The following is a 12,500-nucleotide window of genomic DNA, read 5'->3' on the forward strand; positions in this document are numbered from 1 at the left end:
AGCGACCGACTGAAATGAGATGATGAAATAACAGCGCAAGGAACGGGACGAAAACACGAAGGAAGAAGACACAGACACGGGCGCTGACTAACAACTGAAATTTTATTTCGAAGCAGGACACATATATAAAGTACAAAGAGGGGGGTGTGTCCAAGGCGATCCTGCACAATCACCGAAACAGTGTAGTCACGTCCAAGGGTAAAAACGATAAAAAGGTGAAAAAGCCGAAAGAAAGACAAAAAGCGATAAAACCACGGTGTAAGAGGCCGGGACGGAAGTAAAAGCGATAAAAACGATGAAAACGGATATGCACATAGCCAAAAGGCAAAAAACAGCGTTAAACTAACGGTGAAAACGTAACTAAAATCGCGCACGAGGTGATTAACAAAAAACACAGAGAGGGGCATTTAAGAACAGAATTAAACATTTACCCTGCCCCTAAGAAAGTCCAATTCTTTTTGCGACAGGCACAGGGAGGGTGCACTCACACATTGTTCTTTTGCGTTGTGGATTTCGAATGCTTCTACGATTTCCCTGGATATCCTATCCCGTCCTCTGGCAAGAATTGTGCAGCGATTGAAATCTGGGTAACAGGTTTCGTCCGGATCATTACGTTTGCACTTTTTGCAGTGCTTGGCAAGGTGCCCAGAAATTGCAATATTGTCTACATTATTCCTGCAAAGTGCAAACGTAATGATCCGGACGAAACCTGTTACCCAGATTTCAATCGCTGCACAATTCTTGCCAGAGGACGGGATAGGATATCCAGGGAAATCGTAGAAGCATTCGAAATCCACAACGCAAAAGAACAATGTGTGAGTGCACCCTCCCTGTGCCTGTCGCAAAAAGAATTGGACTTTCTTAGGGGCAGGGTAAATGTTTAATTCTGTTCTTAAATGCCCCTCTCTGTGTTTTTTGTTAATCACCTCGTGCGCGATTTTAGTTACGTTTTCACCGTTAGTTTAACGCTGTTTTTTGCCTTTTGGCTATGTGCATATCCGTTTTCATCGTTTTTATCGCTTTTACTTCCGTCCCGGCCTCTTACACCGTGGTTTTATCGCTTTTTGTCTTTCTTTCGGCTTTTTCACCTTTTTATCGTTTTTACCCTTGGACGTGACTACACTGTTTCGGTGATTGTGCAGGATCGCCTTGGACACACCCCCCTCTTTGTACTTTATATATGTGTCCTGCTTCGAAATAAAATTTCAGTTGTTAGTCAGCGCCCGTGTCTGTGTCTTCTTCCTTCGTGTTTTCGTCCCGTTCCTTGCGCTGTTATTTCATCATGGATTACCAACTAGCCCGGCATCTTGCACTTCTGAAATGAGATGTTCCATGGAATCGAACATGACGTATGAGGCGCCAGCAGATGTTGTTGTGTATGAGCCGTCCGTGTATATGTGATATCCGTGTTGGCGAGAGTAAGTGGATATGTCAGCTGATTGTAACTGTGTGTGTGGGAATGAGACGGCCTCGGCAGGGTGCTGAAGCGTGTCGTCGTACGGTGCCGCCACTTCGGAGGCGCGATACGTTCTAGAACCGAACGTGACGTCCAATCTACGTGCGAAGAGCGCAAACTCCGCATTCAACCGGTCAAGGTCGAGATGCAGAGGAGGCGCCCGCAACAGAATTTGGAGCGCCCTCGTGCTCGTAGTGGAGTACGCCCGGACCAACGCAAGAAGCGGGGCCCGTTGGACGGAAACCAAACGAGCACGCAGTCCGGAGTGGGGACTTGCTGTCCACCACACAGGGGACGCATAGGTGAGGGCCGGCAAGACGACCTGGGTGTAAAGTGCCCTCAGCTGGCCGGGAGCCGGCGTGCCGCTGAGCCGCAGGAACGTGCTGAGGCGTGCAGAGAGCATCTCGGCGCGCTCCTTGAGCAAATCCCCGTGAGCTATGAAGGACAGGGTGCGGTCGAAGACAACGCCAAGCACTCGAACGGAGGGCCTGAATTGCAGGCGAACTCCGTCGAGGCGAATGGCGGGAGGTGTGCGTCCCATACTCCCCCGGGGGGGAGAGATGAGAAGGCACACCGTCTTCTCCCTGCTGATGGAGACCCTTGCCCCCTTCGCCCACGAGGCTACTCGGCCGAGCGCCTCCTCCGCAAGAGCCGTCAGCTGCTTCCTGGAGCTGCCAGGCACAACGACGACAACGTCGTCTGCGTAGGCCTGGAGCGACACACCCTCTGGCATCGGCAGCTCGAGCAAACCACGCACAACTATGTTCCAGAGGAGCGGTGACAGCGGAGAACCCTGCGGGCTGCCTAAGGTGGGACGCGCAACCGCGTCTCCCGCGCTAGAGCGGAATACCACCTCGCGGTCCGATAGGAAGGACCGGAGCAGCGCGCAGACGTTTCTCGGGCATCCCCATTGCGCGAGAGAACTGAGCACAAGGGGATGCCATACACTGTCAAAGGCGCCCCTGAAATCGATGGAAATCAGTATGGCGTGGAGGCCGTCTGTTCGGAACCCTCTTAATTTTGAAACCAGAGCGTAGAGCGCCTGCACGGCACTCCGTTGCCTGGTGAATCCAAATTGGTTCGAATGGAGCAGATTTTGGTGGGCCATGAAGTGGTAGAGGCGACCGTAGAGAAGACGCTCGAGCACCTTGCCTAACACCGAATTCATCACTATGGGACGATATGATGTAGGTGTGTGTTGTGGTCTGCCGGGTTTATGAATGAAAATGATGCGACCCTTTCGCCACGCCACGGGGAAGTGACCGAAGCGAAGGGCCGAGGAAAATAAAGTGATGAAAAAATGTGGGTGTTGTGTCCAGAGTGTTGTGACTATTCGTGGAGTAAGGCCGTCGAGGCCCGACGCCGTGCCCTGCTTAATGCGAGAGAACGCAATGTCAATCTCGCCGTAAGTGAAGGGCACGTCGTCAGGGCCGCCGAGCGTTGTGTCTTGTGCAAGAAGTCTCGTGTTTGTGTGCTGTGGAAGGTCTGTTGTAGTGTCGTCGGTTGCAACGTGAGTGGCTAAGAGAGTGTGTGCTGTGTCGAGTAGTGACGTTGTGAGTGTACCGTCTGGCGTTTCTACTGGTGGAAGTGTGATTGGTGCGCGGAGTTTTGCAAATGCAATTTTGAATGGGCGGCCAAATATTCCACTCCTAATGAAGTCTCGAGCCAATGACTGTGTATCGTGGTGGCGTGCCTCTTCTATGTGCTTTCTGAAAGTTCGTAATGCAGTGTAATAAATTGAGCCGTAGTGTTGTCTGATGTGAATGTGTTTAGAGCGTTGGTATCTCCTGCGTAGAGCGCGGACACGCGAACGCTCTGTGGCGAGTTCATGTGTCCACCATGACGCAGGGAGGTGTGTTTGTGTCGGTGCGGGTCTGAAAGATGAGTGTTTTTTGCGTGATTTTGCAATGAGAAGATGAAATTTGTTGACGATCGTGTCGATGGCATCTGCCGAAGCAAGACGGACGCCGGCCACCGCATTGAAAAATGGGTCCTGGGACATGTCGTGTAAAAGTCGTGTGGTACCTCTGTGTGTTAGTCTGCGCTGTCGAGTCGTGGATTGTGCTCCGAATTTGACCTCAATATGTCTGTGTTCCGATAGTGTACTTGTTTCGGAGACTTGCCATGTGTAAGGTATACTGATCATGTGGTTCGTTGCAAATGTAACATCGATCCAACTGTCAGTGTAAGCTGTCGAGTATGTTGGAGGGGATGCCGGATCGTTTAAAATTAGCAGGCCTGCGGACATCGCAAAATTTAGTAACTCCCCGCCCCTGATATCACAAATATGTGGTCCCCAGGCCGTGTGCTTGGCATTAAAATCGCCCCCCAAGACGACCGGCATACCCTCCGTGAGGATGAGTGCTTGTCGTATGTCATCGAATGTCTGTGTCATTGGAGTGTGCGGTGGTGCGTATGCTGATATTAAAAGGCAGGATGCGGTGGCCGTCGAGCAAATGATAGCGACTACACGTGTGGTTACTGTTATGGGGAACATGTCGAAGTGTTGTTGTCGTGCGATGATGGCCGATCGCGGTCCCGACTGGGCCGCGAAGACGGTCCACTCCGGGGGTATGCCTGTAATGGTGTCAGATCGTGTGTAGGGGTCTGAAATGAGTGCGAAATGAAAGTCTCCCTCCCTCAGTCTCTCCACTAACACCGGGGTCGCATTCCTGCAATGGTCGAGATTAATTTGTATGAATGAGAATGTTAAAGGTGTCATTGTTGTGCTGAAAAGTGAGATGTGAAAGTGTGTACGTATGAAGCAGGAATGGCCCTTGCGGAGAAGCGGAGCAGGAAAAATAGAGACGAATAAAGGCAAGAAAGGAAAAGGAGGGTGTAAAAAAGAAGGAAAGGTGAGAACGAGAGGGAGGGAGCTGTGTAATGCAGGAGTGTTGGTATGTGTAGCATCGAGTCTAGTCCCATGTGGATGTGATGTGAAACGTGATTGGTGCAGTGTAGAATACGTGTGTAGAGGAACGGAGGAACCGTGCATTTGCATAGGAATGAAGTAATGAACCGTATATGCGAAAGTGTATCGGAAAAGGAGAAAGGTAGGAATGAAAGAAAGTTAAAAAGGAACATGGCTGAACCACGTCCTTCGAAACAGAAGGGAAGAAGAAATTTAGAGATTAGATTAGAGCAACATATACGGTTGGAAAGAGAGGAAAGGGGAAGAGATGGTGGGTGGGGGAATTGCCGGCGCCGTATGCAAATTGCTTGGCGCCGAGCAAAAGTGTTGAATATGAAAAAGTGCACGGTCCTCCGCCCCTCGTACTTTGTGTTTGTGTGTTTAGCTGACATCATAATCAGTTCTGAGTCGCATCCTGGCTATGCGTTCGGCAAGGATGGGACACTCCTTTGCCCCGGCCCTGTGAGGAGGAACCTCGCGTCCCGCACGTCTGCAGACCGCACAAGCGACGGAGGCAGCACCACCCGAAGCGTCGCAGGCGGTTACAACATGCGCACCTGCGCAGTTCGTGCAGGCCGCCCTCGCCGGATCGGAGGCAAGGCGGCAGTTTCGGCGGGAATGCCCGTACTGAGCACAAAATGTGCACAAGGGGACGTGGAGGTCCTCCTCCACCTGGGCCGAGGACCAACCTATCGTCAGTCGCCCCCTACGCATTATTTTTGTAAACGCGTCCGGGCTCACGCAGAGGACGTGCGTCTTGGTGTTATTACGAGCCCGGAACGTGTAGCGCCGGGTGATAGACGACGCGTCCAAACCAAGGTCTGCATTCTTCGCCACGACCTGTGAGACGACCGCGTCGTCCGCCACATCCGGGTCAACTCCCCACACGCGAATGTGGGGTTTACGGCGCTCCGCTAGTCGCACCGACATGGCATTGTTCGTGACCGCGTTGTTGCGGACCGCAGTAGTCAGATTACGTAAGGTGTCGCGGTGTTTGGCGATCACCGTGACGCCTGTGGAAGTCTGTTTAAATTGTACTGGGCCAATGCCCTCGTCCTCAGGGATGATGTTTGCCTTAATAGTATGTATGAGCTGAGCCGGTGTGGTCGCGGGTGTAATGGGAGACAGAAAAGCGACGTGGCTCACTGAATCTTGTCGCTGGGCAGTTGTTTGGGATGATGAGGTCGTGGGAGGCGCCGGCATCGGTGCGGACGCAGACCGGGGGCCGCCGCGCACAACGTCTGCGAACGAGGGCACGGCGGATGGAGGCGGGCCGGCGCGCAGCCTCGTCTCCGCCGCAGAAGCCCGGGACCGAGCCTCAGCGGCGTCGCGCCGCTCCGTGCCCCACATTGTCCGGAGGACCTCCGCCCGGCCCCTGGCGTCCGAGGCCAGCGCCCGGTACTCGGCGCAGCGAAGAACAAGCTCGCCGAACATCTGGGATATTGTCGTGCGAGCGTGCACCGGCACTTTGTTCTTTTCTGTATTCAGGAACGCCGTGAGGCGCTCCTGAAGTGCCGTGACCGATGAAAAATCAGGCATTGCAGCGAAGGCCAGGTCGAGCCTGGCCTCCGCGCTCGCAGGCCCCTCGGGGGAGGGACCGATGTCGTCCGGTGAGGGCGCCGGCCCGACGGCCTCCGGGCGGGGAGCCTCCGCAGGTGGGACATCGCCCGAGGTCGGCGCAGCGTCAGGGGCACCACGCGAACCCAGGGCGGCCGCAGAATCTTGGTTGCCAACCGAGGGCGTCTCGGTTGGCCGCAGGTTGACAGCCGGGACCCCTGCAAGCAAATCGTCTCCGGCGTCCGAGAACTCCGAGCGGGGCGTCACAGCACCCGCGCCCGACTGCCCAGAGCCAGAGCTGGGGTCCGGGGAGATGCGGTGGAGCGTCACCACCGGTTGGTCCCGCCCCGAGGGCGAGGCAGGGGGAGACGCCCCCAAAGAAGACATTCCCGCAGACGCGGGCGATAACCAGCCCGGTAACCAGCGGGACAGGGCTGGGCTGGATGAAAGTCACGTCGGGACGAAGGCCGGACCCGAACCGCAACGACCCGAACGAGCCCGGACAAGGCCGCGGGCAGGCGAACGGCTCGGGCGATCAGGGCCACCGAAGGAGCCCCGAAATCGCGATGGCGCCGCGAAAACGGGTCGCAAAGGCAGCGGGTGTGACCGCGATCGCTGTCCGCAGCTGGAAGCCGCGATCGGAACGAGCCCGGGGCAGCAGGGCGGCCGAGAAGGCCGGTAGGACGTCTTCCTCTTCCTCCTTCTCGATCGCGGCAAAAGCTGCCGCGGCTAAGTCCGGAACCGCGAAAACGCGGAAAAAATCGCAAAAAGCGATAAAATCTTGACGCGGCTCACCCGCACCTTGTCGTCGCCGCCGGAGGTTGGAAAGGGGACGGCCGAAGGCAGCCCCGAAGTCTCTCGGTAGTGGCCAGATGTAAACAATGGCCAGAGGCCAGCCCCACCTCGCAGCGGGTGGAAAACCGCGAGGCGGCCGCAGGATGTGGTCGCGGCAGGTCCGGGGACGTCCGCTACCGCGAGCGGCAGCAGAAAACCGCGCCCGGGAGGACCCCGAGGCAGCAGGGCAGCCCAGGAAGCCGATGGAACAACTTCGTCCTCCTCTTCCACGACCGCGGCGATGGAAGGCCGCGGTTCAGCGAAAAACCGCAAAAATGCGGCAAAAACCGCAAATTGCGGTTAAAAACCGCTTGCGGTCGCAGAAGAGGTCGATGGGATGATGTCCTGGGCTGCGGGACTGCAAAAAGCAGGCCCGAGATCGCAGAGGGGGCCTATGGGCCAGATGGGTGTGGCTGGGTGGGTGGGGCAGGCTAAGCCCGGCTGCCGGGAGCTCGGCCAGGCACGTCCATTCGCTCCGAGCCGCTCGGAGCGAATGGACGTGCCTGGCCGAGCTCCCGGCAGGCGGGCTTAGCCTGCCCCACCCACCCAGCCACACCCATCTGGCCCATAGGCCCCCTCTGCGATCTCGGGCCTGCTTTTTGCAGTCCCGCAGCCCAAGACATCATCCCATCGACCTCTTCTGCGACCGCAAGCGGTATTTTAACCGCATTTTGCGGTTTTTGCCGCATTTTTGCGGTTTTTCGCTGAACCGCGGCCTTCCATCGCCGCGGTTGTGGAAGAGGAGGACGAAGTTGTTCCATCGGCTTCCTGGGCTGCCCTGCTGCCTCGGGGTCCTCCCGGACGCGGTTTTCTGCTCCCGCTCGCGGTAGCGGACGTCCCCGGACCTGCCGCGACCACATCCTGCGGCCGCCTCGCGGTCTTCCACCCGCTGCGAGGTGGGGCTGACCTCTGGCCATTGTTTACATCTGGCCTCTACCGAGAGACTTCGGGGCTGCCTTCGGCTGTCCCCTTTCCAATCTCCGGCGGCGACGACAACGTGCGGGTGAGCCGCGTCAAGATCTTAATCGCTTTTTGCGATTTTTTCCGCGTTTTCGCGGATCCGGACTTAGCCGCGGCAGCTTTTGCCGCGGTCGAGAAGGAGGAAGAGGAAGACGTCCTCCCGGCCTTCTCGGCCGCCCTGCTGCCCCGGGCTCGTTCCGGTCGCGGCTTCCAGCTCCGGACTGCGGTCCCGGTCGCACCCGCTGCCTTCGCGACCCGTTTTCGCGGCGCCATCGCGATTTCGGGGCTCCTTCGGTGGCCCTGATCATCCGAGCCGTTCTTCTGCCTGCGGCCTTGTCCGGGCTCGTTCGCGTCGTTGCGGGTCGAGTCCGGCCTTCGTCCCCGAGTGACCTCCATCCAGCCCAGCCCTGTCCCGCTGGTTACCGGGCTGGTTATCGCCCGCGTCTGCGGGAATGTCTTCTTTGGGGGCGTCTCCCCCTGCCTCGCCCTCGGGGCGGGACCAACCGGTGGTGACGCTCCACCGCATCTCCCCGGACCCCAGTTCTGGCTCCGGGCAGTCGGGCGCGGGTGCTGCGACGCCCCGCTCGGAGTTCTCGGACGCCGGAGACGATTTGCTTGCAGGGGTCCCGGCTGTCAACCTGCGGCCAACCGAGACGCCATCGGTTGGCAACCAAGATTCTGCGGCCGCCCTGGGTTCGCGCGGTGCCCCTGACGCTGCGCCGACCTCGGGCGAAGTTCCACCTTCGGAGACTCCCCGCCCGGAGGCCATCGGGCCGGGGCCCTCACCGGACGACATCGGTCCCTCCCCCGAGGGGCCTGCGAGCGCGGAGGCCAGGCTCGACCTGGCCTTCGCTGCAATGCCTGATTTTTCATCGATCACGGCACTTCAGGAGCGCCTCACGGCGTTCCTGAATACAGAGAAGAACAAAGTGCCGGTGCACGCTCGCACGACCATATCCCAGATGTTCGGCGAGCTTGTTCTTCGCTGCGCCGAGTACCGGGCGCTGGCCTCGGACGCCAGGGGCCGGGCGGAGGTCCTCCGGACCATGTGGGGCACGGAGCGGCGCGACGCCGCTGAGGCTCGGTCCCGGGCTTCCGCGGCGGAAACCAGGCTACGCGCCGGCCCCCCTCCATCCGCCGTGCCCTCGTTCGCGGACGTCGTGCGCGGCGGCCCCCGGTCTGCGTCCGCGCCGATGCCGGCGCCTCCCACGACCTCATCATCCCAAACAACCGCCCAGCGACAAGATGCCGTGAGCCACGTCGCTTTTCTGTCTCCCATTACACCCGCGACCACACCGGCTCAGCTCATACATACCATTAAGGCAAACATCATCCCTGAGGACGAGGGCATTGGCCCAGTACAATTCAAACAGACTTCCACAGGCGTCACGGTGATCGCCAAACACCGCGACACCTTACGCAATCTGACTACTGCGGTCCGCAACAACGCGGTCACGAACAATGCCATGTCGGTGCGACTGGCGGAGCGCCGTAAACCCCACATTCGCGTGTGGGGAGTTGACCCGGATGTGGCGGACGACGCGGTCGTCTCACAGGTCGTGGCGAAGAATGCCGACCTTGGTTTGGACGCGTCGTCTATCACCCGGCGCTACACGTTCCGGGCTCGTAACAACACCAAGACGCACGTCCTCTGCGTGAGCCCGGACGCGTTTACCAAAATAATGCATAGGGGGCGACTGACGATAGGTTGGTCCTCGGCCCAGGTGGAGGAGGACCTCCACGTCCCCTTGTGCACATTTTGTGCTCAGTACGGGCACTCCCGCCGAAACTGCCGCCTTGCCTCCGATCCGGCGAGGGCGGCCTGCACGAACTGCGCAGGTGCGCATGTTGTAACCGCCTGCGACGCTTCGGGTGGTGCTGCCTCCGTCGCTTGTGCGGTGTGCAGACGTGCGGGACGCGAGGTTCCTCCTCACAGGGCCGGGGCAAAGGAGTGTCCCATCCTTGCCGAACGCATAGCCAGGATGCGACTCAGAACTGATTATGACGTCAGCTAAACACACAAACACAAAGTACGAGGGGCGGAGGACCGTGCACTTTTTCATATTCAACACTTTTGCTCGGCGCCAAGCAATTTGCTTACGGCGCCGGCAATTCCCCCACCAACCATCTCTTCCCCTTTCCTCTCTTTTCAACCGTATATGTTGCTCTAATCTAATCTCTAAATTTCTTCTTCCCTTCTGTTTCGAAGGACGTGGTTCAGCCATGTTCCTTTTTAACTTTCTTTCATTCCTACCTTTGTCCTTTTCCGATACACTTTCGCATATACGGTTCATTACTTCATTCCTATGCAAATGCACGGTTCCTCCGTTCCTCTACACACGTATTCTACACTGCACCAATCACGTTTCACATCACATCCACATGGGACTAGACTCGATGCTACACATACCAACACTCCTGCATTACACAGCTCCCTCCCTCTCGTTCTCACCTTTCCTTCTTTTTTACACCCTCCTTTTCCTTTCTTGCCTTTATTCGTCTCTATTTTTCCTGCTCCGCTTCTCCACAAGGGCCATTCCTGCTTCATACGTACACACTTTCACATCTCACTTTTCAGCACAACAATGACACCTTTAACATTCTCATTCATACAAATTAATCTCGACCATTGCAGGAATGCGACCCCGGTGTTAGTGGAGAGACTGAGGGAGGGAGACTTTCATTTCGCACTCATTTCAGACCCCTACACACGATCTGACACCATTACAGGCATACCCCCGGAGTGGACCGTCTTCGCGGCCCAGTCAGGACCGCGATCGGCCATCATCGCACGGCAACAACACTTCGACATGTTCCCCATAACAGTAACCACACGTGTAGTAGCTATCATTTGCTCGTCGGCCACCGCATCCTGCCTGTTAATATCAGCATACGCACCACCGCACACTCCAATGACACAGACATTCGATGACATACGACAAGCACTCATCCTCACGGAGGGTATGCCGGTCGTCTTGGGGGGCGATTTTAATGCCAAGCACACGGCCTGGGGACCACATATTTGTGATATCAGGGGCGGGGAGTTACTAAATTTCGCAATGTCCTCAGGCCTGCTAATTTTAAACGATCCGGCATCCCCTCCAACATACTCGACAGCTTACACTGACAGTTGGATCGATGTTACATTTGCCACGAACCACATGATCAGTATACCTTACACATGGCAAGTCTCCGAAACAAGTACACTATCGGAACACAGACATATTGAAGTCAAATTCGGAGCACAATCCACGACTCGACAGCGCAGACTAACACACAGAGGTACCACACGACTTTTACACGACATGTCGCAGGACCCATTTTTCAATGCGGTGGCCGGCGTCCGTCTTGCTTCGGCAGATGCCATCGACACCATCGTCAACAAATTTCATCATCTCATTGCAAAATCACGCAAAAAACACTCATCTTTCAGACCCGCACCGACACAAACACACCTCCCTGCGTCATGGTGGACACAGGAACTCGCCACCGAGCGTTCGCGTGTCCGCGCTCTACGCAGGAGATACCAACGCTCTAAACACATTCACATCAGACAACACTACGGCTCAATTTATTACACTGCATTACGAACTTTCAGAAAGCACATAGAAGAGGCACGCCACCACGATACACAGTCATTGGCTCGAGACTTCATTAGGAGTGGAATATTTGGCCGCCCATTCAAAATTGCATTTGCAAAACTCCGCGCACCAATCACACTTCCACCAGTAGAAACGCCAGACGGTACACTCACAACGTCACTACTCGACACAGCATACACTCTGTTAGCCACTCACGTTGCAACCGACGACACTACAACAGACCTTCCACAGCACACAAACACGAGACTTCTTGCACAAGACACAACGCTCGGCGGCCCTGACGACGTGCCCTTCACTTACGGCGAGATTGACATTGCGTTCTCTCGCATTAAGCAGGGCACGGCGTCGGGCCTCGACGGCCTTACTCCACGAATAGTCACAACACTATGGACACAACACCCACATTTTTTCATCACTTTATTTTCCTCGGCCCTTCGCTTCGGTCACTTCCCCGTGGCGTGGCGAAAGGGTCGCATCATTTTCATTCATAAACCCGGCAGACCACAACACACACCTACATCATATCGTCCCATAGTTATGAATTCGGTGTTAGGCAAGGTGCTCGAGCGTCTTCTCTACGGTCGCCTCTACCACTTCATGGCCCACCAAAATTTGCTCCATTCGAACCAATTTGGATTCACCAGGCAACGGAGTGCCGTGCAGGCGCTCTACGCTCTGGTTTCAAAATTAAGAGGGTTCCGAACAGACGGCCTCCACGCCATACTGATTTCCATCGATTTCAGGGGCGCTTTTGACAGTGTCTGGCATCCCCTTGTGCTCAGTTCTCTCGCGCAATGGGGATGCCCGAGAAACGTCTGCGCGCTGCTCCGGTCCTTCCTATCGGACCGCGAGGTGGTATTCCGCTCTAGCGCGGGAGACGCGGTTGCGCGTCCCACCTTAGGCAGCCCGCAGGGTTCTCCGCTGTCACCGCTCCTCTGGAACATAGTCGTGCGTGGTTTGCTCGAGCTGCCGATGCCAGAGGGTGTGTCGCTCCAGGCCTACGCAGACGACGTTGTCGTCGTTGTGCCTGGCAGCTCCAGGAAGCAGCTGACGGCTCTTGCGGAGGAGGCACTCGGCCGAGTAGCCTCGTGGGCGAAGGGGGCAAGGGTCTCCATCAGCAGGGAGAAGACGGTGTGCCTTCTCATCTCTCCCCCCCGGGGGGGTTTGGGACGCACACCTC

The 12,500-nt window shown here is 56.7% G+C and overlaps 1 protein-coding gene across 1 annotated transcript; it reads left to right on the top strand.

The window, feature by feature from the left end:
* The first annotated feature begins 7,618 nt into the window (after positions 1-7,618).
* On the top strand, positions 7,619-11,487 carry LOC149324648 (uncharacterized). Its single transcript, XM_089565298.1, has one exon. The coding sequence runs from the start codon at positions 8,171-8,173 to the stop codon at positions 9,731-9,733; it is 1,563 nt and encodes a 520-aa protein (XP_089421424.1). The 5' UTR covers positions 7,619-8,170; the 3' UTR covers positions 9,734-11,487.
* The last annotated feature ends 1,013 nt before the right edge of the window (positions 11,488-12,500 follow it).

The sequence above is a fragment of the Amblyomma mixtum genome, unplaced genomic scaffold (genome assembly GCF_055824585.1).
Source record: "Amblyomma mixtum isolate Tamu unplaced genomic scaffold, ASM5582458v1 scaffold_21, whole genome shotgun sequence".
NCBI classification, from domain to species: domain Eukaryota; kingdom Metazoa; phylum Arthropoda; class Arachnida; order Ixodida; family Ixodidae; genus Amblyomma; species Amblyomma mixtum.

Excerpts from the sequence above, each read along its gene's own strand:
- LOC149324648 (XM_089565298.1), top strand. The coding sequence starts at position 8,171 with ATGTCTTCTTTGGGGGCGTCTCCCCCTGCCTCGCCCTCGGGGCGGGAC.